Here is a 25,672-nt window from a genome sequence, read left to right on the forward strand (position 1 = left end):
CGCCGAGCTCGTCCTTACTTTCCCTCTCTGTGTGTCTCTTCGTCCACTTTTGTTAGTGTGAGATCTCTGAGCTACACTGCAGGATTGCATTGCTCTGGATGCTGTGGAACATTGTGCTGCTCCAAAGGTTTGTGCAGATCCGTCGTGTGTGAAATGTTGTTGGGTATTTCTCTTTTGTTTTTGTCATCAACATGAACCCGATCTGTGAGTTTTCAGTGGGCTAGAAATCACTAACTATTCAGTTATTGGTTAGCATGGTAACTGTGCTCTTGACTCTCAAGATGATTTATCAGCTTTTTTTTTTCTTACCACTTGGAGTATGTTAGCTGTTTTTCTGGCCTAGAAATTGACATGAATACTTTAGTCTCTCATTAAATGTGACTCCACGAGAGTCAATCAAAAGCCTAAAGCCTGCGTGACACAGTTTCTGCTGGCTGACATACATCAGCCGCAGGCGGGACGGTATGACATGATTCCTTCTGGTTGACTTTTGGAATTCGTTATTTACACAGTGATAAAAACCAAAGAGTAAAGTGATAACAGAAAGACGTTGACGGGTTATACAGACAGGGAAGGAATGGGTATTAGTAGTTTTATAAAACCAGAGAAGGACCTTAAAATCTATCTTGAGGGTGCCCTTCAGATATAACTTCCATCTCCTCTCAGTTGGGGATACTCCAGTTTTTTAGAATTGCACTTCCATAAAATGTAAATAGATATATGGCTCTTTAGCTGCTAAATGCTCCAGCTAGTGTCTAACTGTGTCTGTCTGCTGCTTGGTGCTGATTAAGCGTAGTGTTCATATATTCACCTCCACCAAGAAGGTTAGTTTTTCGGTTCTGTTTCTTTGTTTTTTGCGGTAACACCTCGTTTTTCACTTATGGAAATGGCCTTGGCGGAGGTCTGCACTCGCTGATGGAAACGCATATGTGAGTTGGAGAGGACGTGTGAGGATGTGTGAGGATGGATGTTAACCTTGCACCTTTCAAAATGTAGGTTGGCTGCTTGTTAAACGTCTTATTTTCTTTTTCCACAGAGTATGTGACATGTTGTAGAGGCTTTGACTTGTTCAAAGGCAACTTTGACAGAGCTGTGCTGTGTCACCTAAGTAAAGTAACGACTCATGTCACTAATTACTTTTGCTGTAGTTATATAAAGTAATGCAATACCTTTGTTAATCACTAATAGTAAAGCGTAAAACACGAGTAATTAAAAACTTTCTCAACACTGTCCACCAACACAGACGGCTTAGTATTACTGGATCACAAAAATGACAACTTCCTTCTCCATGTATTAACTTCCTCCTGCTAAACCTTTGGCCCTTTTTCTTTTTTACAAGGCATACCTCACAGTACAAAGTCAAACCCACGGGATTTCATGTCAAATTACAGGCAAGATATCCAAAACACTGTACATCAGGTTGAATTTGAGTGAAAATGGCACTGTACCGGTTTCATTCTGTGTATGGATGGTACACATGGGTTGTATGTTAAATGACAAAACTTGTATAAATATTAATGATAAAGAAAATAAATGAGATACATCAACTTTTGAATATTTCCTGTTCCCTTGTCCTCCCTCTCTTGTCCTTTACCTCATGTGACATGAACCAATGGCCTGTCTGCTGTCGACCAAACCTCCCATCACTCATTAACCTCGTCCAGTCACACGACCTTTACCGCCAACGTGGCTGCTGATGCCCCGATCATGTGTTTCCCAATATTTCATTCACATTGTCCCCCTTGCCCCCCATTACATTTGTTAGATGTGTCATGCAGTGACTTGTAATGATTGACTTCTTTGGGGTTATTGTCTCAGAACAGGTTGGTCAAGGACACAGTAGCGGGGAGGAGGGTGGAATCGATTAGAGTCTTTTAAAATATATACTGAATCACATATATTTTTGTGAGCATTTAGAACCTTTTGGTGCATTTAAGAGTATTTCACAGCCTCATGTGATTATATTATGTATGTCTTTTAGGAATCATACTCCATCACATTACAGTAGAGTTCTTTATTTTACAGAGTGAAGGACATTGACAAACAGTAACATTTCAACTACAGTTTCATTTCCTACCATACGGTCACGTTTAAGGAGCAGTGGAAAAGGTGAGATAAATAGTCTTTGGTGACATACAGATATTAACTTACAAAGATAACTTAAATACATTACTTTCTTTAAATAGTTTGGCTGAATATATATATATATATATATATATATATATATTTATGTTCATTCACAGGCGCACGCGACGTTCACAATCATCATGACGCCACACGGAGTGCACTGACATCTTCGAAACACATTCGCAGACAATCTCGAATGCAACATTTACAAGAGGAACCGTGTCCAACTTTCACAAGTTCATCACAATGGGGGAGTTTCAGGGAAACTATCGACACATGCGTTTGCATTAAAAGTGCTTTCCTGTGACCCTAAAGGAGGAAATCAGCAGAGAGAAAGCTACCGAGATCGACCTGGATCGACACTATCTTACAAAACTAACAAAGACATCCTACACTCATTCCTCTTTGCAACACAGAGCCATGAAACAAAAGAGGTGTTTTTACGGGGAGGTATTCGCGGTCGTGCACAGTTTGCTCACCATAACTGGACGTGACGCAATGCCTGACGTCACAGAGACATACTGTGTAAAAAAAGACAAAAAAACAAGACTGGGAGCAAAATGGTCCAGAGCACAGATCAAACACAGGAGATAAGTGTCCTGATAGGCTACGTACAGCAGCTCAACACATACGCACGCATACGTCACGTGTGTGTGAAATAGAACACTATTAAAAAGCAGAGAGGTCCACCAGGATTTTTCAGCGTTTGAAAAGCCTTTTAATGATCCGTCACGAGACATTGATTATCTCGGTTACAGCAGAGAGAATGGCATGTTTGACCTCAGCAAGCCTTTGAACAGATTAGATTTAAGACCAAGGAACCACAGATTATTACCCTGTGACCTCCACGATTACAGACGGAGGAGAGAAGACAACTAAATGTAAAAAGAAAGACACCCAAGTAAAATCAGAAGACACAGATTAAGATATAAAAGGACACATTATTATATGATGTAGGTCACATGTAAAGTCGTTCGGTTTGTCAAGTATTGCCAGGTATTTGGTGAGTTTATACTAATGCTCTTAAGGAATAGAAAACTTTCATGTTTGTGAAATTATATAACAAAGGGTAAAATACTATGTGATCATCTAAATGACTGTATTCCTACTACCAATCACTCTGCAGGTTAGGACCAAGCTGCCATATAGTACAGTCTTGGAATAAAAGCTTTTCAAAAGCATGGAAATATGTCATATAATTACGTTTCTCGCCAAAAAATGTGCCTTTATACACATGGTTGCATTTCTTTAAGGCCTGTCAAATTTAATCACGCTTAATGAGTAGCGCTTGACCTCAGTTATTCTCAGTCCATCGCCCACCCACCATTTCAGAGCCGGAGCGTACATAGAGAGGAGGAAAATGTCAGGGCATGTATTTTTGAAATTGGGCACACTGAACATTTTGGTCGCTGTGGTGTCCCATAAGAAACCCGCAATGTAACAGTCGTCTCAAGGGTTAGTTTTAAACCTTTAACATACTACATGTGAACAACAAGGGTGCCCTGTCTTGTCAAGTATTGCCTGTAGGAAATGTAGGAAGAGTTGACCTGTATTTCTCCACCTTTCTGCAACATCACTGTTGGACTCACTTTTAGAGATCTCTACCTTCTCCCCAATACAAATGGAGGGGAATGGGATTTTGTCACAGCACTAAAAAATGGCATTCAAAAGAGCTCAGCAGCAACATTTCTTTGCAGAATAAGAATCCATGTTACTCTGGAAAATCACCCAAAATATGCTGCAAAGTACAGGGATTTTATATTCTTTTGGAGAAGCTGACCTTCAATATATGCGAACTTCAAGGCGATGTGAACTTCACATGACTTGCTCTTTATAGTTATGTATTAGCATTAAGTTTGCAGACCATGGGAAACTGAGCCCCCCCCCCCTGTTGTGGCTGTATATATGCCTGAAGTGATTAGGTCAGTTTTATTAAACTGTCAACCCAAAGTCCTGATTTGCAAGGGGAACTTATGAATCACGTGAAAAAGCTAATATTTCAGACCCTGCCTCCGGCGGGGAAAATGCCAGCAGTGGTGGCTCCAAGGCTCACTTTACCCCTACTGTGCTGACCAACTGGCTACTATAATGCAACACTGAAACTGATCCTTTGGGACGAGAGTTTCTGTGTTGATTCTGTCCAAGGCACTGGATGCTCAACCTCTTTTTTCTCATGTTCATTGTGGAGTTTATGTTGTCAAGTCCTGACTCAGAATGCTCTTCAACTCGGGTGTAACCCAAGTGCTGTGGCTGGTTTCGACTGTAAACTGTGGTCCTGAAACACAAAGCTCCTGCTGAGTGACGAATTCCCCGTTCAACTCAACGCTCGTGGAATATTCTAGGGTTGTCAGTGTTCATATTGTAATTCTATATCCAGTTGTGAAAAGACCTGGGAATTGCAATGTTGACAAAAAGAGAGGGCACAAAAAAGAGAGGTAAAAGGGTTTGTTGGGTCATTTACGGGGTCTCTGGGAATACATTGGTTTTGACAGGCCCCCGGCTCTGAGTGCAGGTTGAAATCCACATTAGGGGCTTAAGTGTTTGATCAATGAACTGCGGAATAACCACCGCCAGAGAGGTCAGTTGGCAGACAGGACCAGGTCACTGGATGGTGTTGAGGCCAAGCCTTCATTCTAATATTAACAGGATTAGGACGTCAAAGTGAGACCTTCTTTTGAGCGTTCAGAAGGGAGAACCAAAAATACTTTGACGAGATTTGAACGTCCTTAAAAAGGCAAAAGTTCTCAGGATGGTTGGAGAACTCAAATTGGGGGTTTTAAAAGTGATTCAGTCAGTCATGATCTTGAATTTGAATCTTCAAATCCATCAATCAGCAGAAAAAGTAGAGAGCCATGACAGTCTTTTATGGGAAGTATAATTGTCATTTTGAGATAGATAAACAGAAGTTATGGACTCCATCAAACTCTAATGCAAAGAATACCAGTAATACATTAAAAGATAAATAAATGGAGATATAGATAGACTCGTGTTTGGGGGTATCAACTAACTCATCCATAACTATGGGGGCTCCTGGGGTTGATGGGGGACGAGTCTTCTCTGCCGCTTTGGCCAATGAGTTGATAGAGCCTATGGCTGAGGTTCTGCACTTGGCAGGTTCCAAGGACGCAACCCACTCTCATCAGTTGGGCATGTTGGGGATAGTGGTGACCATTACGTGATCCAGAGTGGGCATGGCGACGAGCTCTTGGCGCCCTCAGCTCGATCTGTGACGTACCAACGGGACGTGCCCACGCCAGGCCTGGCGAGGCTGCTCTCATTCCTGAAGCTGGTTGGTGTCTCAGGAAACCGGGAAGCAATTTTGGGGATCGGCTAGGGGCTGAGGAGGGGACGACGATGTCAGTCTGGCTTCCTGATGTTGAGCTTTTATCCTCTCTCTGGTCTATGAGCTTGTTGAGGAGGTCCAGCCTGAGGAGAAGACAGAAATTAGGTGAAAATTTGTCCTGGAGCTGGGTGGATATTATTCATATTATAACAAGTTTCAATATGCGGGAGGGGGGGGGGGCTCAATTGATCTTTCGCTAAGCCAAGCCAAGCTGTCAGAGCTACCATGGAGCCCACACTGTCACTAACTGTACTCCTTGAAAAAATCGTATCTAATTTCAGAATAAACGATGAAAAAAGATAAAAATAGAAGCTAAAGCCTATAGATCAAAGTGAACCACCACATCACCTGGTGATCAAGACAGAAGGCAATGAAATGAAGGAACATCACTGTTCCCGTAGAGCCGGGTAGGTCTTTAGTCACTGTTAAAGTCATTAAAAAGCAAAAGCAGCATTGTGTATACATTTAGTATATCTGCAGTAGCTAGCGTAGTAACAAAGTGCTAACGCTAGTTCTGCCGATGTTAGCTCCACAGGTTTTTACATAGAAACGTGACGTTTTAGAAATGTATATCTCCTTCCAACCTCTCCGGGTAACGAGCATCACGGTTACACAACGTTTAACCGTGACCAGCTTCCAATCCACTAAACCAGCCTGAACATGAAGAGAAGCTGAAACCATTGCATGAGAGTCTATGGAGCAGAGTTCAGATCGTTGTCGGACCCTGGTCACAGCTGGCTGATGCTACGCTACTATCGGCCAGTCTGCGTTTGAGTGGCGAAAGGGTTAATTCCTCATGTCTACAGCCATGCTTGCAGCTGTGTACTTAGGCACATCATTGCTTTGAGCTCAAATGTCGAACATTCATAGCTAACGTGGTTCATTATTTTTGCCGCTGTGGATAGAATGATGGTGGGTTTTTAAACAAATGCACTTGCCAGCATTGTTACTAACTAACAGCTATTGTTGTAAGGGCACAGGTAATTCTCCAGAAATCCGATTAGCCGTATAAAGCGACTTTGATAAAGAAATCATTTTTGCCTGCTCTCTGAACACAGCATGTCTCTCTGCACAGTCACCCATCCACGTGGACACCATGCTCATCTCTTAATGTATAATGTGAAAGTTAATGGCTTTGTTTTCACATGTTGCCAAAAACAACAGGTGCTCTAAGTCTGCCTCGCTTATTACATTATACAATCAAAATCTCGTACTTTAATGCTCAGCTGGGTTTCGGGGAATGGTAACTATGGGAGATTTAGCCTGGCCTGCCATGATTTCCTGATGGGCTCCAGAGGAGAACATTACAATCTTGTTCCCAGAAAGAAAGATAAGGTGCTTGTGAATTGTTCAAATGTTGGTGTACAGACAGAAATTTCAAAGACTTCTCAAAACACCTAAAACCTGGCCGAATAAAACCCCAACTATCACTTATCTGGAGCTAAATGGAAAAGAATGTGTTGTTTTTATGTAGTTTGTGTAAACAGACCCTTGACAAAAACTAGCTTCTGCAGCACGGTGGACCCGCGAGTATGGGCCGTTCAGCAAACACAGCGCCCACCAACTCGCCATCTGTTCATTGTTTGACAAAGACAGCCTCTTCTCACAACTTGACCCTGGTGCTCTTCACTGAACTGTCACCGCTGTGTTTGCACAGCACAGCGTGACTCAAGCCCCTGAGTGTTACCCCATCACCACTGCTGAAAGTCAGGCGAAGTAAATAGGAAAATGCTGCTATAGCAGTGGATGAATAAGGATGAAAATGTTAAATGGTAGCAATGGATTGTAATGAGGTTCAAATACAGCATCAGGGCAAATATATCTGCCGTTTGCTTTTCTGAATCAAAGGGAAAAATCTTCCACTGCGTCAGGTTTGTTACTAATTTTCAGAGAGGTAGAAGCCAGGGTTGATCTAAGTATGAAAAATGTGTTCCACTTGTGAAATGCTGACTTGTGTTATTTCATGGTGAGAGGTTTAGGTGTGAGACATCATAGCAGAAGGGTTTTCTTAAAGTCAGTGGTGTTTGGGTTTGGGATTCCTTGAGGATATGTGAAGCCTCTGATTTATTTAGCCAGTTCAGCTGCTGGCTCACTGTTGGCAGGTCTGGTAGTCTGGAGGTGACCTGCTGTGCAACAGCGGCAGTGGCTGAATAAATAGTTGCGCAATGCTAGGCCACAGACGGAGGCTAGCACTATTTCCAGAACAGGCTTGGTGTGCCATGGTGCCACATCACCAAGTTACACCCACCTGGCCTGCAGAGGGAATGTTGCATTTGACTGCACATGGAAGCTATTCACAAACAGCCGTGTTGGCCCTGCACCAAATTCCTATTCTGACTTTACTTAATACAAGCCAGAACTGTAGCCTAATCTTCTTTTATGTATTGTAGATCCTGTAAGTCAAAAGTTAGAGTTAGCAACACTTTATCCCTTCATATCACTTTATAAGAGGCCCCAGTCTTAAAAGTTACCTGAGGGCCCCTGTAGTTGTCTCTTTATAGGTAGCGGCCCCTTTCTTTTCAGTTATATGGTGCTTTAGTGGTGCATACAATATTAACAACAGTATTTGGAATGAAATAAATGACCACACAACAAACCTGGAGCCCTTGGGCCCCAGAGGTTCTGAACTACGTGGCAGTTGCTCACTTTGCCCTGTTGGTAATCCAGTTTGTTCGCGGAGGGTATAAGTTGAAAACCCTGTAGAAAACAGCCAGCAACCTTCTGGTCTGAAAAGTGAAGTCAATGGGGAAAGTTACATTCTTTCTAATGGCCATCAGCGGGCGACTCCTCTGGTTGCAAGCTAATTGTTAGATTTTGGTCACTCATGTCACTTCTTGTTGCAAAAATACAAGATGGCGACAGCCAAAAACCTAAATGCCAATGGCCAAACTGATAAACTCGAGGCTTATCAGTTTAATTTTTATTTTTATTTTTATTTTTTCTCTGTGTATGTAACTTATGGTCTAGGGTAACTTAACCTAGGGTCACATTGTGTTTTTTATGCTTTTAAATTTCTGCCCTGTTAAGCACTTTGTGATTTTCTGTCTGTGAAAAGCGCTCTATAAATACATTTTATTATTATTATTATTATCTGAACATCTTAAACTCAATGACTCAACTATGAGATGATGCTCGGTCTCCCTAACAACTCAAACAATCTAACACAAACCCTGGAACCCTCACACAAGATTGGACTTTGCAAGTCTGTGACTTAATCAACTCCAATTCGCCAAAAACAAGTTGGCTCATAAGTACATCTGCAATGGCTGGCAGACGGCCACAGGGACCCCATGACTGTGCTACAACAACAATTACAACAGAGAATACTTCCTGGAAGAATAAGGATATAGGAGGCAGATCAGTTTTGCTCTTTAGGTTAAATGTGTTTCTCTTTCTTAAGTGATTGGTCTCTGGAGGTCTTGCAATGCAACAGTTTTCTTGCTTATTTCACTTGAAGTCTAATGGATTTCAGTTTAATTCAAATATTTATCACATAAATACTTGTAAGTAGTTCTCTACAAGCAAACTTAAATGATATTTTATGTTAATAGCTGTGTGTAGTATGTAATATAATGAAAGGCAAGGCTAAGCTACAGTTACATCTCCCTCAAAAAGACTGTGGACTGCCCTGCTTTTTCTTCCAGAAATTAGATAGATAACTTAGATAACTCTTTCACTCTGTCACATTTGATCTCACAAGACAGGCCAATTTGGCTATTAGGAGCCTAGTCCCATAACTCCATACTAATAGAGATCTCCGTGATTGGCAGACGATCAAAGATATCCAAGCTACTTTGACTTTAATTGTTCCACCAACACCTTGCATGGTCTTAGTTTAAGGTCTTAAAACTAAAATTCCTTCTGACTGTAGCTTATTGCTTCAGCCAATTCCCTTTGTGCTGCCTTGTTTGGTTTTTCTTTTGTATTAACCTCACAGCATCGCTGACTCATGTTAATAGAAAGCCTCAGCTGCCGAGCCCTCCCTGCAGAGAGTAAGCCCTTCCTACCCCTGACCCCAACCCTACCCTGACAGAAGGTAAGCCCTCCCTACCCCTAAGGGCAGGGTTCTGCTAGAAAACATTTTTTTTGTTGTGTACGAAGTGTTGTCTTACGTATGTTGGAAGTGTCAAAAGTGTACCAAACAGCCACACTCGAAGGCAGGCTGGCCAACCACTGTGTGAAGCATGAACATCAGATTAACGGTTTTAGGAAGTTATGGGACTAGTCGGAAACAGCCCCCCACCCCAATTCCAACACTGGAAACGTGTGGAGGGAGCCATTTCACCATCCAACAAGGACTTTTGCTAAGGGAAACTGGCTCCTTAATCATAAATCCAACCCTAACAAAAAGCCCGCAAAGAAAAAGCCCTCCTCAACCCCAACTCTAGTACCATGCTGCTTAGAGGCTGAAGCTCCCAAAGTGCGGTCTTAATCAGCAAGAAACTTAGCACATTCATTGCTAATATCCCAATAGGTAACAGTGGGGAGATTGTTATTAGCAAGAAGCAGGACAAAAATGAAAAGGAGAGGTGATTTATTTCACACAAAACAGTGTTTCTACTTGTTGGTGAGAACTTGCTTTCATAACCTCCTGAGTGGTATGGGATTTACTACTTTATGCAAGCAAAACTGCATATTGATCATACAGTCAGCAAATTGCATGGATGCAGGATGCCAAGGTAAAAACTATACATCCTTCCTCTCCTCTCAGAAGCCGCCTTTGTTTCTTAAGCCTTTTGATCCACACTCCCACTATAAGCTTGTACTCTTATATATGCTGTGTAGTTCACATATGCATTCATGCCTCCACAGCGGTGTGGCTTTCTGTGTGGAGCGGAAACCTGCTCTTTAAGGATGCGGAGGGTGGAATTTAGGTCTTAGCTATTAATCCACAGTGGAATTCTGTGCCTGCTTGGTCGCAGCTTTCACCCTCCGCAACTTCAGCCTGTGTTTGGTTAAATTGACCCCCATGGAGCCATACAATGTTTATATTGTACATATATCTAAGTTGTCCAAGCCAAAATTCCTGTTTACAAGACATAGGAGAAGAGGCCTCTCTTGACCTGATTTAGAGCAGAGGCAATCCTGGTTTCAATCATTCTGCGAGCAAGAAAATGGTTTTCTGAGAATGTATACACGATAAAAAAGAGCGAGTAATGTTCTTGTTGTTTCTTGATAAGGTGTAAACATGTCAGAATATAGATAGCAAATCAAAGCGCATACCCCAAGCCAACTGCATGTGAAGAGCGATTCAACAAACATCAACAAGGCAGGAAGGAGATGTGGGAGATGAAATCAGTCTGTTTCTCAGGTAAATATTACGTTGAGAGTATCTACGTAGGACCCCACGCCTCTTAAATCCACATTTACAAGAATGAGTTAATTATTTAGCAAATCCTTTGTGGGGGAAAACATGTCTTTATTTGGCCTTGACAAAGTTCGAACAAACCTGCGGCCACGACACATACACACAGACCAAGTTATCATAGTGTTCCCTGGTCCAGACGGAGCAGAAGCAGACTAGGTCTATGTAACAAAAGCTTCACCGCAGCTTTACATGTCCTTCGTCTCGGAGCAATGATCCGCTTCCCACTTCTGGAATCTGCACTGTAAAGCCGCTTCGCTGCTAAAGCCATATTTAACTTGTTTGGCTGCAGACACCGGCTATTTTCCCTTACAAGAAAAAAAACTCTAGACGTTATGTATAACGACAATGAAGGGCATGCAATTAGTGTCATCCCAAGGAACATGCAATTTGTCCTTGTTTGGAAAACAATGCCCATCAGGCATTGTTACAGTGTCTCACTGGGACTTTGTTGTGTCCTTATCAGGACACATAGGGACAACGCATACACAAAGATGGAATTAGGAAAGGAATGACAGACATCTGAGCTCAGACATAGTATCAGTGTCCAACAGGAGAAAAGAAAAGCAGTCATCATCATGTCTGTTGTAATCATGCTGTCAGCATGTGATGGTAACAGAACAGGGTGTGCTCTGTGGTCAAGAGAAGAGGGAGAATTTACTGTCCTAATAAAAGCCAGACAGGACATTTATGGGAGATGTGCAAAGTGAGAAATGGGGAGGCTTGTGAAGCAGAAGTGACGGGGGAGGGAGATCTCTCACTGTGTTGTCAGAGTGATATATATTTGTATAGACTGTGATCAGTTATAGTGCTAAAGGTCCTATAAAAATTGCACTACCCAACCACAGGCCCTCAGTTAGTGTAAGTGCCCAACAACACAGCAATCAGCTTCAGGGACGTGACTTGAAGTGATGGGGTTTCTGTAATAGGATTTATTTGTGATTTATCAATCTATAAGAAGTCTAGTATTATAATATAATACTAGAAGTATTTGCCATTTGCCAATTAAACGACTAATCCATTTTTTACATATGAATCCCACTCAACTGCTGCATCAGTTCTTCTCGGACTGAGAGATATGAAACCGCGGCAATGATCCATGCTGATGATGACAGTTTCAAACAGGGGAGGGAATGATGGGGGATCAGGGTGCTGGGCAGGTGTAGCGCAACACGAACAGAGAGCGGATACAGGAGCCACGCTTGCCTTTATTTTGATTAGCAGCAGGTGTTCACAAATTGAACACACACACACACACACACACACACACACATGCAAGAGGAAAATGACACTCCCAGATCTACATAGACAGCTACGTAGTTATCTTATCAGTATTAGATGTTAAGTGCTTTATTTAAGAGCCTTGCTTGTTATTCACTGAATGTGGATCATTTTGATGTAGAACACGTAATGATTGCAAATCATGGTGTGAGTGAGGGATCCACAGAAGATAAGCATAGCACTTAAGAGATACGATTCATAAGATTAAGATTATTACAAGATTAATATCAATTTGGAATACATTTTCTTACTGACAAACCTCTCCTCCTGCCACGTTATATTAAACATATGTCTTTATTAATGTGTTATCAAGCTACTGATAATGCTCCATGCATGTTTCAGCTGTAGATCAATGAGACCAATGTCTTTATCAGTAAACATTTACTTTGCTCACACACAACTTGAAGGTGCTGCATAGACAAGATGGATTTCAGAAAATGGTCAAGTTAGGCCTACAGGGGCCCCACGCTTGCCTTTGTCCCCCCCCCCCCCCCCCCCCCCCTCATCACACCCCTCTCAGTGCTGGTTTTAAGCCAGCAGATGTGGATCCAAAATCCACCAGAAGGGGGCATTCCCACACCAACTCATCCCCATTCCTGGCTGCTCCTCAACAATGCAACTGCACAGGCGTATTGCATCGCTGGCAGGCCTCCATCACGCCCTCAGAGAGGCAGAGTGTACTGTGTGTGTGTTGGGCTGCCACTTAAGACGTGGAAAAGTACAGGTGCCACTCAGCACCTAACAAGATCCTTTTACAAAAGTCCATGCTGGTATTTCTGGCCTGGGCTGCGGGACGACCTACTTTTCCCACCTCAGAAGTAACAGTTTTCCTCACAGAATCACGGGGAGATTAAACCAAACCAAACCTCTATAAACAGTTACTCATTGAGATCGAGAGGTGGAGGAGGAAGAGAAGAGAGAATCATTGAAAATGTTGAGAAAAAAGACATAGAATACAGATTACTGACGTGGCATATTCACCGTCCCAGTCAGATGTAAGATTAAAGCCCAATTTCATCTCAAGTTCTAACCTGCAGTTATTTCACACTTTAGTCTACTTTGTACTTTACTAATAGGAAGAGTGATGGCCAGGCCTACCATAAGACTAAACACAATCATATACCGTATATATGTAATTCTGTTTTTTCTTAATGTTTTAAATACTTATGCCTAACACTGTCACTTATTCCACAGCCTGCTCCCCAGCGGGGCTTTTCTCAAGGAGACTGAACGTGTTTTATTATATCACGAGAGAGCCTTTGCCCTTGCACTCCACACTATCCTCTATCTGTCCGACACAACAACGCAGCACTTTCACTTTGAACACACAGTGTGATTTATTAGTATTCATTGACTGGATGAAGTGAACAAAAAAAATAACCTAAAACGACATGTTAGAGGAAAAAGTGAGAGTTTGAGGAATGACAACGCCACATCTTGTGTTCAGTTCTAATGTCTGCGTATTCAAACAATACCATGGTCCAGTAGAAAAACTACAGGAATTAACGTTGGCTTGATGAAAAAGGATACGTTAGCTTAAAATAGTGACAGTTTTATAGCTAACTGACGTATTTACAGATTAAAGGCTACTGCCATACAACAAAATGATGCCCAACACATCATTAAAAGCTATAACGCCATTGTAGCTAATTTACATGTAGTAATGGTACAATACTGGGCTTTCACCCCAAACCAAACAGGTCAAATTGGCAAGAAAGTGTCTATTAATGCCAAGTGGCGCAAGAATACTCAAATGAACTGTGATGCGGCTCCAGGTGCGTTTATCGCGTATGTGAAACAGTCCTATTCAGCCAATCAGAAGCGCGGAGCGGGTTTTTATGGTGAATACAGTAGTAACCCCCCAAAAATACCGGGTGTCTTACCTGTAGCTGTCGGGTTCCTCCTTTGCCGCCTGAACCAGCGGCTGCTGGAGGGAAACCAGGCTGATGCAATACACAGCAAGCGGGAGAAGGGACTGCATCTCCGGGCCAACGTTAACTCCACACCCTCTCTGGGAAGGAGGAGACGACCGCACGGACCGGGCGAGGATTGAATCCCAGAGGTGTGGGTGGGGGGGTGGGGGGGGGGGGGGGGTGGGGATCAAATAATTAGGCTAAAAAGAAAAAAGTTCCAAAAATGGTTGATATGAGGTTTAAATATCCAAGTTTGGCCGTGGGTAATGTAGATGAAACCTTTGGAGGAAAGCAGACGTAATAAATGGTCAATGAACCTGCAGCTCACACACAAGAGTAACAGAACAGAGAGCCGGTGAAAGTGCGCCTCATGAAATCACCCCCATTGCATCATTTAGAACCTTCACTTATACTATCTGCACTAAAAACACCCCTCATTGGATTCCTCATCACGACCTCTGCTTCTTTTTTCACAACATCAGAAAAAGAAAAAAAAGATATACACCAGATGAAGACTTTACATTCTCCTGAAAATGTCCAAAAATGAAAAAACTCAACCCATTATGCAGATACTTTTGCAAACTAATTTTTTTATGAATAAACCTACTCATAACAAAAAGTAAAGAGAAGCCTTACCTTCTTGGTAGTTGCTGCTCAGAATGTGACTTTAATTTTCCCCTCTGTGAATCCAAACGTGCTGGTCAAGATCAAGTTCTCCAGTGTGAAGCTGAGCGCCTGGTGACATTGAGGGTTTAAATAGCTACCGAGTGGGCGGAGTTCACTGCCTCAAGTGCCGGTGGGCAAAGGTGCTGCTGTAACATCATTATCTTTAATGCTCGGAATATCCTGCATTTACGTGGTTGGGAAACGCTGGAAACACTTACAAAGTAAGGCTCTACATATACACTTCAACTTATTAGATGCGATTTAATAGAGCCATATTTAATAGGCTCATCTAATAGAGAGCCATATCACAGAAAAAAGTTTTTATTTTATTTTATTTATTTTATTAATTCCGAAGGAAATTCATGAGTCAGAGTTTTATTAAAGATCACAACAGAAGAATAGCATAATGTATGAACAAAAGAATAAAAATGATTAAGTGTAAAATAAATAATACTGACACCATGGCAAAATAATATACAATAGCAATAAGGTAAATAAAGGTACAAAGAATTCAAGTAAAATAGAAAAAGTAAAATACAACAACAAAATACAAGAGTACAAATATAGATAACAACTTAAACAAATAAAATGTAGAAGAAGTGATACTAACACCCGTGCCTAATGGAAACTGAAATAAAATATATACCTAATATTTACCTCATACCTGCCATAAAGTACCTCAAGTTTAATGTAAAAATAGTGCTGAGCACCACGGATCCACTTTAGAGACCAAGTCACAGGAGTATTACAAAAATATTTTAGTGGCATCATAAGATCACCGTAAATGAACCATTAAGCAACACATTAGAGGTGCCATTAGCAATGCTAGAAGTGTAGAAGAATACATAGTGAGTGTTAAAATGGCATAAAATACATGAAAGGTCCATTTTGAAGTCATAATTGAGCAAGTCCCCACAGGAATGTGGCTGATAGATCAGGAAAGCTAAGGTCACTGTAATTGTATTGTGCTAAGCACAAAGTGCTTCACGCTATCATAATCTCCCATGCGCATTCTCAGGAAAAAAAAGCCCAATTTGCATGAATTTCTAGAACAGTTTTCCTGACCAAGCCCTCATATCTCTTATCGTTGCCCTCAGCCAAGTGTGTACGACAGATAGAGGGAAACCCAGGAATCCTCGCAGAATCCCCCGAACTCTTCGTCAAGTCACACCTATTTACCATTGACACGTTTCCTCTGAACTGAACGCTTACGCACAGTTTATTACTGTTGTCACGGCTGACTTAGAAGCTCCCTGGTAGGAAACAGACTATTATATACATAACATACACGATTCACCGGGGAGCAGAAGTTGCCTTTCAAATAGCATTCATGCTCTTTTACCAAACTGGGACTCTCTATCGCAGTCGGTTGTGTTTTGAAAACCTGTTACAGTGGAAATAAGGCACATATGTCGCAGGTCTGAACATGTTTCTTCACAACTCACTTTAATGACTCAGATGAATCCTATGCAGCTTATTCCATCTCATTAGAGAGGATTTATTTTTCACTGTGTACAAGCTCCCTCCTTCCTTTCTAACTCAATTGACTGCTGTAGCAACACAATAGTGATACACCTGATCCTGCCTTAAATGCGGTTACGCAACATCAATTTCCAAGACAGCATGTCGAGCAGGTTGCTGACAGTTGGACGAGTGGGCACCTCTCCTGGTCTCAGAGAAGCTGCGCATCCGTGGGCAAGAGAGACAATAAACAGAGTCAGAGTCTCCATGAGGAATTCAAGGATGTGATGTTTGTTATTTGTCGTCTTGCTGATGCATAAAATCATGGGCCTCATCTAAATAAACATCAGTAGGCCTGCCACAGAAAACTGAACATACAGTGTAGATGTGAAAGCATGTTTTTCTATTTAGAATAGACAGACAACCATCTGGATGAACAAAATATCGCGTCTGTAACATGATAAGAAAGATGTTTTCACCTATTTCACAAGAAATTACATATATGTCCAATTGCTCACAAATTGATGTTCTTCTGTATGACAATAAGGAACAATGAAAAGTATGCAAACATCCATATTTACATTCATGCTACACACATTCTTAGCCCAGCTAGCAACCCATAGCCCTGAGTGACCCTGGGGTAATTTAGCCCCTTTTCACACACAGATTTTTAACCCAGGGTTAGTCTAAGCCCAGGGCTTTCTGATTCACACTGTACTTATTCTAGCCCTGGGTAAATGCTAGAGCTAACAGCTCCCTTAGCCCCAGGCTAACAACTCACTTGGCCTAAGGCTAGTGCAGCGTGAAAAGCCCTAACGATAGCTGATAATGAAATGTTTCATTTTGGTTCACGCTGTACAAATTGTTCAAGGACATTATTTCCCGCGACCATCTTTGTTTGGATTAGGAAATACAGCAACCCCAGGGTGTCAATTTATACAACATGAATGTTTTGGGTAATATTGGTAAATAAAAATTTTTATTTAAGATTTTACAATTTTATTCAAATTAACGGGTTGATATTTTGTTTGTGTCTCAAACAAAGACCACGGACATGTCAAGTTGTCGGCTACCTGCAGAGCTGCAGCTTAGGAAATGGGTTAAAAACAACATCCTTAGCATGGTTAGAACAGTCTTTGAGGATTCTGGAAGTATCTTCAGAACGACATTGCGATTTTGTTTGTCTTTTAAAGATCAAACGAGGGCTAAATCTGAGAATTGACAGTCAGAGCGAAAAACAAAGTGATTTAACTCCTCGAAAGCATTAAATGTCACAAATCCCTGCTGGTAATGTGAAGCGCTGCGTGAGTGATATTCGCTCAGACAGATCCGTCAGTGATAGTTGCCAACTTCTCGCCCCCTCTGCTATCGTCTCGCAGCTCGGCTCTGCTCAGGCCTTCCTTTGATCGTCTCATGTCGTGCCTCAGTCGTTATAACACCATCAGAGTTAGTGCCGCGGCTTGACCTGCCGGTGACACACTAATCCAGGTTTGGATGCATTGAAAGAATCCCTCACGAGCCAATTTAGGTCATGTTACCTTTGTTTTTGTATTCTTAAAAAATGAAACATGATGATGTGGTTCTGACCTTGCTGACTAGAGTTACTGCGGATTTATTCATATTGAATGTTGCATCTCACAGCACAGCCTGAGCTGCAGTGGCACCTATTGATATGGCTGCGATGACGCAATGATTCATGATGTATTTCCCAACACAGACAGCTGACAGGAACTCGTTTATCACTCAGACGTTGCAGTGGAAGCAGGTCACTTCTTTGCCGATTCTGACCCGTTTATGTAAGTGTTCTCTGGCTCAGTGAATCAGTACCCGCTGGGCTCTGAACACAGGCAGCCTGCCGGGTTTGATCTCTCAATTGCTTTTACTTTTGTTTTAGGCGGCAATTAGCGAACATGAGAGCTTACTCTGTGGAGCGAGCCAACGCGGCACAGAGCGGTTGTAAAAAGAGGCTCCATCTTTGTCAAGTTTCCGGGACGTAGTCAAGTGATCAAAGAGCAGGCGGACCTTTGCTTGATTGTGCGGCGTTCTCTGTCTTGTCTTTGTTAATGTGAATCTTTGAACGGGTGAGACTGGGACATAGCCTGCTTTAAAGGTTGCGTAAACACTGCAAATAAAGCGCTTGTCTCATTAGGATTGATAAAAGGCCAACGCCGACCACAGAAAAGCAGACTCTTACTTGGATTTAAGGCAGGAGGTGTGTTGCTTGTTGCTGTGCATGCGCTGTGCATGCACTCTCTGCATCAGCATTTGAATGATAAGCTGCTGGTTGCTGATGATGGTGTGAACTTTCTGCACTGCAGCCACCAGTCTGGCCTCAACCAGCTACCTGCTAGCCACATCCACAACAAGTAGACACCACGGACAAGATCATTTCAAACGGACGTCGCCACTCTCTGGTTCCCCCAGGTAAACACTCTTAGCCCTGTCAGCACTGTTGCCATTGTTGCTGTGAGCACTGCTAGCCGCCGGCTCAGTCGTAAGGCAAGGCAAGGCAAGTTTATTTGTATAGCACATTTCAACAACAAGGCAATTCAAAGTGCTTCACATAAAACCATTAAAAGCATCAAAACACAAGGCAAAAAGGGAGATTTAAAAACAATTAAGAAACATTAAAACCAGTCATTAAAACACTAAAAAGCAGTGTAAGAAATAAAATACAGTAGTAAAATGCAGAAATGCAGGAAATTGATTAATAATTGATTGAATCTGGTTCAATTAAAGGCAGCAGCAAACAGAAAAGTCTTCAATCTTGATTTAAAGGAGCTGAGGGTCTCAGCAGACCTGCAGCTTTCTGGACTTTGTTCCAGATGTGTGGAGTAGAAGAACTGAACGCTGCTTCTCCATGTTTAGTTCTGACTCTGGGAACAGAAAGTAGACCGGTCCCAGACGACCTAAGGGGTCGGGATGGTTCATAAGGTAGCAGCACATCAGAGATGTATTTTGGCCCTAAACCATTCAGTGCTTTATAAACCAGCAGCAGGATTTTAAAATCAATTCTTTGTTTGACAGGAAGCCAGTGCAAAGACCTCAGAACTGGAGGGATGTGATCCACCCTCCTGGTCTTAGTGAGGACTCGAGCTGCAGCATTCTGAATCAGCTGCAGCTTTCTGACAGACATTTACAGAGACCTGTAAACACACCGTTACAGTAGTCCAGTCTGCTGAAGATAAATGCATGGACAAGTTTTTCCTCTAATCCTTGATATATTCTTCAGGTGATAGGAGGCTGATTTTGTAATAGTCTTGATGAGGCTGTTCAGGTTGAGGTCTGAATCCATAACTACACCTAGATTTCTGGCTATGTTTGTGGGTTTTAACATCAGTGATTGAAGCTGAGCGGTGATTTTCAATCGTTCGTCCTTGGTACCAAAAACAATTACTTCTGTTTTATCTTTGTTTAGTTGAAGAAAATTCTGGCACATCCAGTTGTTGATTTGTTCAATGCAGTTACCTGTAGCCATGTTGAGAGACTTTGAGAGGCAGTGGAAATTCTCCCAATCTTGTATATAATTATATAGTTTCATTAAAAAATAATACAAAATGGCTTGGTATTTTCCCAAAACACCTGAACACTGTCATTTTTGGAAAACAATAGTTCTATGATGCCAAGGAACAATATTTATCAGGCTTTATATATACACGCAATATACTAGATTGATGGTTGTGGGCTACTCATGAGATTTGTTGAGTGTTTGATAAGTGAAATATAGAATGTCAGCAGACTTATCTTGTAAAATAATCGTAACTAGTTTTAGTTACGTAGTAGTTTTAAATGGCCAATGCGGATAGTTCTGGCTTTATTTGTCCAGGTTTTGCAATATTTATGCACAATGGAGGTGAATGGAATTTAGTTTTTAAAAAGTTGCTGTTGTGCTGTTGGAATTTGTCTGAGATAAGACCTGATGACAGCCTTCTCTTGACCATAAAACAGCAGTTAAAAAGTCGATATGGAAACTTCGAGGTACAGTATAAGTATGTGCTGATGACCAGTCCATTCACTAAGGTGGGATGCAGTTGAAAGCTCCTGGAAAAGCTAGTAAGTAAACCTTGGGTTAAGTAAACTGTTCATAGCTTGTGCCCCTGTTTCTATAAAGATATCTTGCTGCTGAATATTATGAATGTAAATTTCACCACAAATTAAATTATATTAGCCAGTGTAACACCCGAATGATCTGCTTGGCTAGATACCACTGCTTTTTTATTTTCCAATTTGAGTGAACCAACCCTTTAACTTTTGTGGGAACCAGCTTTCAACATGTGTAGAAATTGGTGCTTTAATGTGTTTTGGGGGGTCAATGCGAAAAAGGCACATCAACAACAGCTTGATGCCGAAGTTTCCCGGCTCTGAACGGAGAAGCTTTATTATTCAAAACACACGAATCATCTCAGCAGAAGCGACGCCATCTGAAGTGGCTGAGCTGAAGGACTTCATATACAAACATCCAACACCTGCAGGTTTGAGGAGGACTCATGGGTCCTATGGGAGAAGAACGTCTGCTTTTCTCCTGTTTTTGAGAAAATCATGTGTCTAAAGAACACTTTATCCAAAGTGCATGTTTTTTCCCTCCTGATCCGGCTGAAAACAGCATGTTTGCTCAGGTCTCCACTTAAGCAGTGCGTGGCCCGTGATAGAAGAATGTTACATTCCCTGCATCCTTACTGTCCTGGGCTGTTTCTTGCTCCCTGCTGATTATTGACAGCCACGGTTTGCATCGATACGTCTCACATTTCAGCAAGATTTTCCGATCATATTGGATTATTTAGCCGTGATTCTAGCAAAATAGACCACGCCTTATGGGAGCACACCCTCCACTTCTTCCTCCCTCCTCACACAAAGAAGTGACACAGCCAGAACTGATGGACAAAAATTGCATGTCTCTTAAAGTCACTGTAATGTCTGTGTTAATGCATGAGCTGTTCTTTCTGTCGTGGGTATTTTGGAGTGAATCGGCCAACCTCTTCTCACTGGGTCAGGTTTATTCCATCAGTGCTGTAGTCTAATGATTGCTGCCCCCTAGTGAACCTCATGTTACATCAACATAGTGTACACTGTACAGCAGCTCCTGCTGACAGTGACTCTGTTATGATGCTTCCCATGAGGACCAGCCTGAGTTAACCCCCCCAAATACCAAACAAATACCATTTATCAGTTGGACAATGAAAACAAACATCACATCAGGGCCCTGTCTTGGGTTTTTTAAGTAATTGTTGCGCAAGTCACTGTTGAGTCCCCATTTGGGAATCAATTCAGAGACGTCTTCCCACTATCGCACTGCTAGCATCCTATTGGCTGCTTCAGTGAGCTTTATTTACACTGCTTGTTTGAGACGACGTTCGACCGCAGTTTGTTGTCTCTGTCTGAGCTCACTCAGTCAAAGTTTATTTGGCATGGCCGCTCACCAGTGAGGCGGTGTGTATGTGTGTGGGAGGACGCAGCCAACAGGACAGTGCTCTGCCAGTTTTGTGGAGAAATGAGGGATCGGATTTCAGTGTGGGAAACACGGTGGCGAAGGACAGGAGTGGCTGATAATGGCGGAGCTTCCTGGAAACCAACGTGCATTATGAAAGAAAAGTGAGATTCTGCGTTTGTGGCGTGATAAAAGCCCCCGTGCGGTTTGGTGTAGAAGAACTTGACTGGCCTGCACAGAGTCCTGACCTCAACTCATCCGACACCTTTGAGAAGATTCAGAACCCCGACTTGATCTCTCAGCATCAGTGATGGACCTCACCGATGCTCCTGTGGTTGAATGGGAGCAAATCCCTGCATCCGGGTTCCAAAAATCTGGCGGAATAACAGCTCATTGATGCCCCATGGTTTTGCAACAAAATGTTCAACAATCACATTTGAGTGTAATTTTCAGGTGTCCACGTACTGTTGGCAACAGAGTGGGATTCAGTGCCTTACTTGTGGACGCCACAGCAGGGTGGACACCTGATGACATGGGGTTAATACTATATTATAACACCACCTGGCTGTAAGAACAAAGATACAACTGGTTGCCTTAACAAGTGAAAATGAGACAGGTCAATCAACGTGTCAACACTGCTCATGCCTTGTGTTGCAGTTAAACAAGATGGGTTTCAGGTTTGCATGACCTCAGTACCATCTTTCCAGTCTCCATGCACACTGTAAAGCATGGAAGGCCCATAGATAGATTGTATAGAAACCATTGGGTTTCTTGATAATATGGTTAAAACATCACACTGACCTCACTGCCTGATGTCCCTATTGGCTAAAGGCCTGCTTTGTTCGCTTAGTTAAAGCTCGGGTGGATAGTGCACCTGAGAATTTGTTTTGTTGTTATATTTATTGAAATGTTCCTCATATCCCGACAGCAAAAAAAGAAATATATCTGGTATTCGTAGCTGTCGCAGGACCGTAACAAGCCTGTCATTTTATGCTGTCCGACTTGATGAATTTCTGATTTAGCCACTTTTGGAGCCAGTGCTGTTTGCTGCTTTTAATTAGAAGACTTGTCAACACTGGGCTTGGTTTTTAGGTTGGATCTTATAAAAAGAAAATCTAGCCTACCCTTGCTTGTTGTTTCAATGTTGCTTACCCATGCTTTAAATATCTGATGTAAAATATCAGTACATATATGTTTATCTCTTTGTGTTAAATCAGAGCCCACCTTGATTGTTATTCCACTTTAATTCCACATTTGATGATGTTGAGTGTGAATACCTAAAGTATTATCTCAATCAGCATCTTATTATGAGCACTGAGAACTTACACAATCATTCTGGGAAACTTTCAGTTTGATTCAAATCACAATGTGATTACATTCGGTGGGTTTTGTTTGCGCGTTACCAGTACTTGTCAATCACATCTGATTTAGCCACACCCCCACTGATCCTGATAAAGCAGAGTAGCAGTTAAAGTATGTAAGTTATAAAAGATGAAATAACTCAATCTTCATCTTACAAATGAAATGTTACATGGGATAAAATGCATTGTTTCTCTGTTCAATGCAGCTACAGCCTTACCTGGTCTGGTATGACCAGTAGCTTCTGATGGCTAATGTTAGCGAATGACTTAAGACTTTAGGAAATGATGGGAAAATCTTAGTAAATATTACCTGAATGTAATAATACATATATGGTTGTCCTGTTATGACTATATAATGTTATAAAGAAATGCTGTGGAAATATTGAAGCCAGGTTGTCAGAGTCTTTAATTAAAGGAGCTCTTGGTCAATTTCAAATGGAGTTTTTATTCATATGCATGAAGATCATTTTAGTAGTCATGATGAGTACTACTCATAAAAATGCCATCTATGAGTCTAGAGAAGCTAGCTAAAGTCAGGACAATAGCCCATAATGATGTCATGGTGACTTCATCACAGTTATCTGGGCTCGGGCCACGTCCACACTACTCCGTTTCCATTTGAAGACACATATGTTTTGCTACGTTTACGTTGAGCGTCCACACTACGCCGGCGTTTTCGAGCACCAAAAACAGAAGAGTTTGAAAACGCTCCCGGGGACGGATAAGTTTGAAAACTCCGGGTTGCGTATTCGTGTGGACGGTCGAAAACGGATAAGTCTGGAAACGATGACGCCCACACCCGCGTTCGCTACTTGATTGGTTCTTAGCAGTCATGACGTGTCCTTCCCTGATTCGTCACATCCCTATCACCTGACCCTTACCCAGAAGCTCACAAACAACAACATTGATTACCGATCGACTACCAGGTTAATTTAACATGGAGAACTGATTACAGGTATTACTGACCTTGTTGTCTTTACTAGCAGCTGTTGTGCTGTTAAAGTCTGCATTATTACGGAGGAAGCAGCTGTTATTGGAGCGATCAGCGAGTGACGTGACCAGCGGCGTTATCAGACCTACGGAGCGGACGTCTGAAGTCACGGTTAGCGGCTTTAGGGAGGGTGATGGACACAAAACGGAGGACTTTCCTTTCCTTATTAATGCTTATTTTGTTCTGCACAACTATTTTGAAGTCCGCAGATGAACTATAAAGGAACAAAGCAGTAATTGCTCTCCAGTAGAACAGATAGTTAAGCCACCAGCAGAGCTACGAGTGAGAACAGACAACAACGAAACCGAGGAAACGAGTGAGAGATGTGTGTTGACCACATTTATGGACCCATAATCTAGTAAACATTTATGTGTAAGTGTTGATTTTAAAGTAAATTTGACATGTGAGAGAGAGAGAGAACAATACCTGCAGCGCTGTAACTAAGTCTGAAAAATAAAACTTCTAAAACTTTCCACGAACTGTGTCTGTTTGAGTTCATAGAGGAAGATTTTAGAGAAGATCTTAAGTATCAAACACAACCTTTCATTATTAAAGATTACTTTATTATTTTTTTAAACTAAGCAACCAATCTACTTCCTGTTTACATCGGCACCCACGTGCATGCCCAGTGTACGTGAAGAGTCACGTGATATTCGTTTTCAGGCGTTTTAGTCTAAACGATGCTGAAACGCCGTGTGGACGGAGATCGTTTTCATCTTAAAACGAAAACGGAGTAGTGTGGACATGGCCAGAGATTACACATTTTTAACAGAAAGCCTGCGTTGCAGAGGGTGGGCTTCTTGCAAGAAGAAGGCATTCTCTATGCAGGTTGAATTATGGCAAGTATGAATTCGATTTCAGGGCTTCATTCAACTTCTAGCATTTTGAGCATTATTTTCATTAAATTAAATTAAGTTAAGTTAAATTAAATTAAATTAAATTAATATTTTACGTGCAATACAATGCAATATTTTACTATTTAATGGCACAGGAGACATGACAGATAACTGACACTGTCATATTTTCCTATCTGTGGTTGTCTTCCTCTGGTGTTATGGGTAAAAACAAATTAGTTACAAATCAGGATTTACAGCAGTTTACTGTACACACAGTCTTCTGCCACATTGCAGAACTAGAAGAGGTCAAATTACAGCAGTGACAGACAAGACATAGGCTGTGTTTGTATGTTGGTTATCATTCACCACAGAATACAGCCCAGCTATCTGCATGCGTGCAGCTCAGTGAAATGACAGCATCAACTTAAAGCATTGCTGTGACTGTAAGCATCTGCTTTGTCTCAGCATCTGGGGAATTAAACTAATAGGTGCACGGCCTGCTTAGTGAAGCGTTTTCATGTGCTATGCTTCACCTGAGCTGAAGGGAAGTCGGCAGCTGGAGAACAGTGATGTGCAAGAGGCCTTCAAACCACTTCCTGTGTGTTGGTTAGTCTGCAGGAAGTCACATGGTTATCGCATCCTGCAGACAGTGACTCGGTGCTCTGATTGGGCTGCATGTGTGAAGAACACACAATCAGTGACAGACTTCTTCTCCATTCTTAGAAATAAAAGGTTTCAACGTTTAATGACAATGATTAACAAAAAAATGAAGGCAGTTAAACTGATAATGAAAATAATTAAGTGGGGTTGTGTGAGGTACTCATCCATTGTTAGTGTTTGAATACCAGACTATGCTCTCTTCAAAGCCAACAGACTACTTTGATGAAAACAGAACATTTATAT

At 41.8% G+C, this 25,672-nt stretch overlaps 2 protein-coding genes and 1 long non-coding RNA gene across 10 annotated transcripts in view; 2 read left to right on the forward strand and 1 right to left on the reverse strand.

Moving 5' to 3' along the window:
• Positions 1 to 2,822: 2,822 nt before the first annotated feature.
• adm2a (adrenomedullin 2a) lies at positions 2,823 to 14,817 on the reverse strand. The gene is made up of 3 exons (XM_076076063.1): positions 14,666 to 14,817; positions 14,000 to 14,308; positions 2,823 to 5,553 (listed from the first exon to the last, which is right to left on the reverse strand). Exons 2-3 carry the CDS (start codon positions 14,095 to 14,097, stop codon positions 5,136 to 5,138), a joined length of 516 nt encoding a protein of 171 aa, XP_075932178.1. The 5' UTR covers positions 14,098 to 14,308; positions 14,666 to 14,817; the 3' UTR covers positions 2,823 to 5,135.
• sbf1 (SET binding factor 1) overlaps positions 14,757 to 25,672 on the forward strand; it is a 76,690-nt gene continuing 65,774 nt past the window's right edge. For 3 of the 8 annotated variants that reach the window (XM_076076050.1, XM_076076057.1, XM_076076056.1), the window contains exons 1-2: positions 14,757 to 14,916; positions 18,475 to 18,580. Coding sequence is in view for 1 of the 8 variants with exons in the window: in XM_076076055.1 (XP_075932170.1) it covers positions 14,862 to 14,916 (55 nt within the window). In the remaining 7 variants the exon portion in view is untranslated. The other 5 variants (XM_076076052.1, XM_076076054.1, XM_076076053.1 and 2 more) reach the window with 5 other exon arrangements.
• Positions 18,587 to 24,406, forward strand: LOC142931913 (uncharacterized). Its single transcript, XR_012947429.1, has 2 exons — positions 18,587 to 19,090; positions 19,184 to 24,406. It is a non-coding gene; the product is annotated as an uncharacterized LOC142931913 (long non-coding RNA).

Source organism: Anarhichas minor, unplaced genomic scaffold, assembly GCF_050575085.1.
Source record: "Anarhichas minor isolate MPS153535 unplaced genomic scaffold, ASM5057508v1 ptg000055l, whole genome shotgun sequence".
Lineage (NCBI taxonomy): Eukaryota > Metazoa > Chordata > Actinopteri > Perciformes > Anarhichadidae > Anarhichas > Anarhichas minor.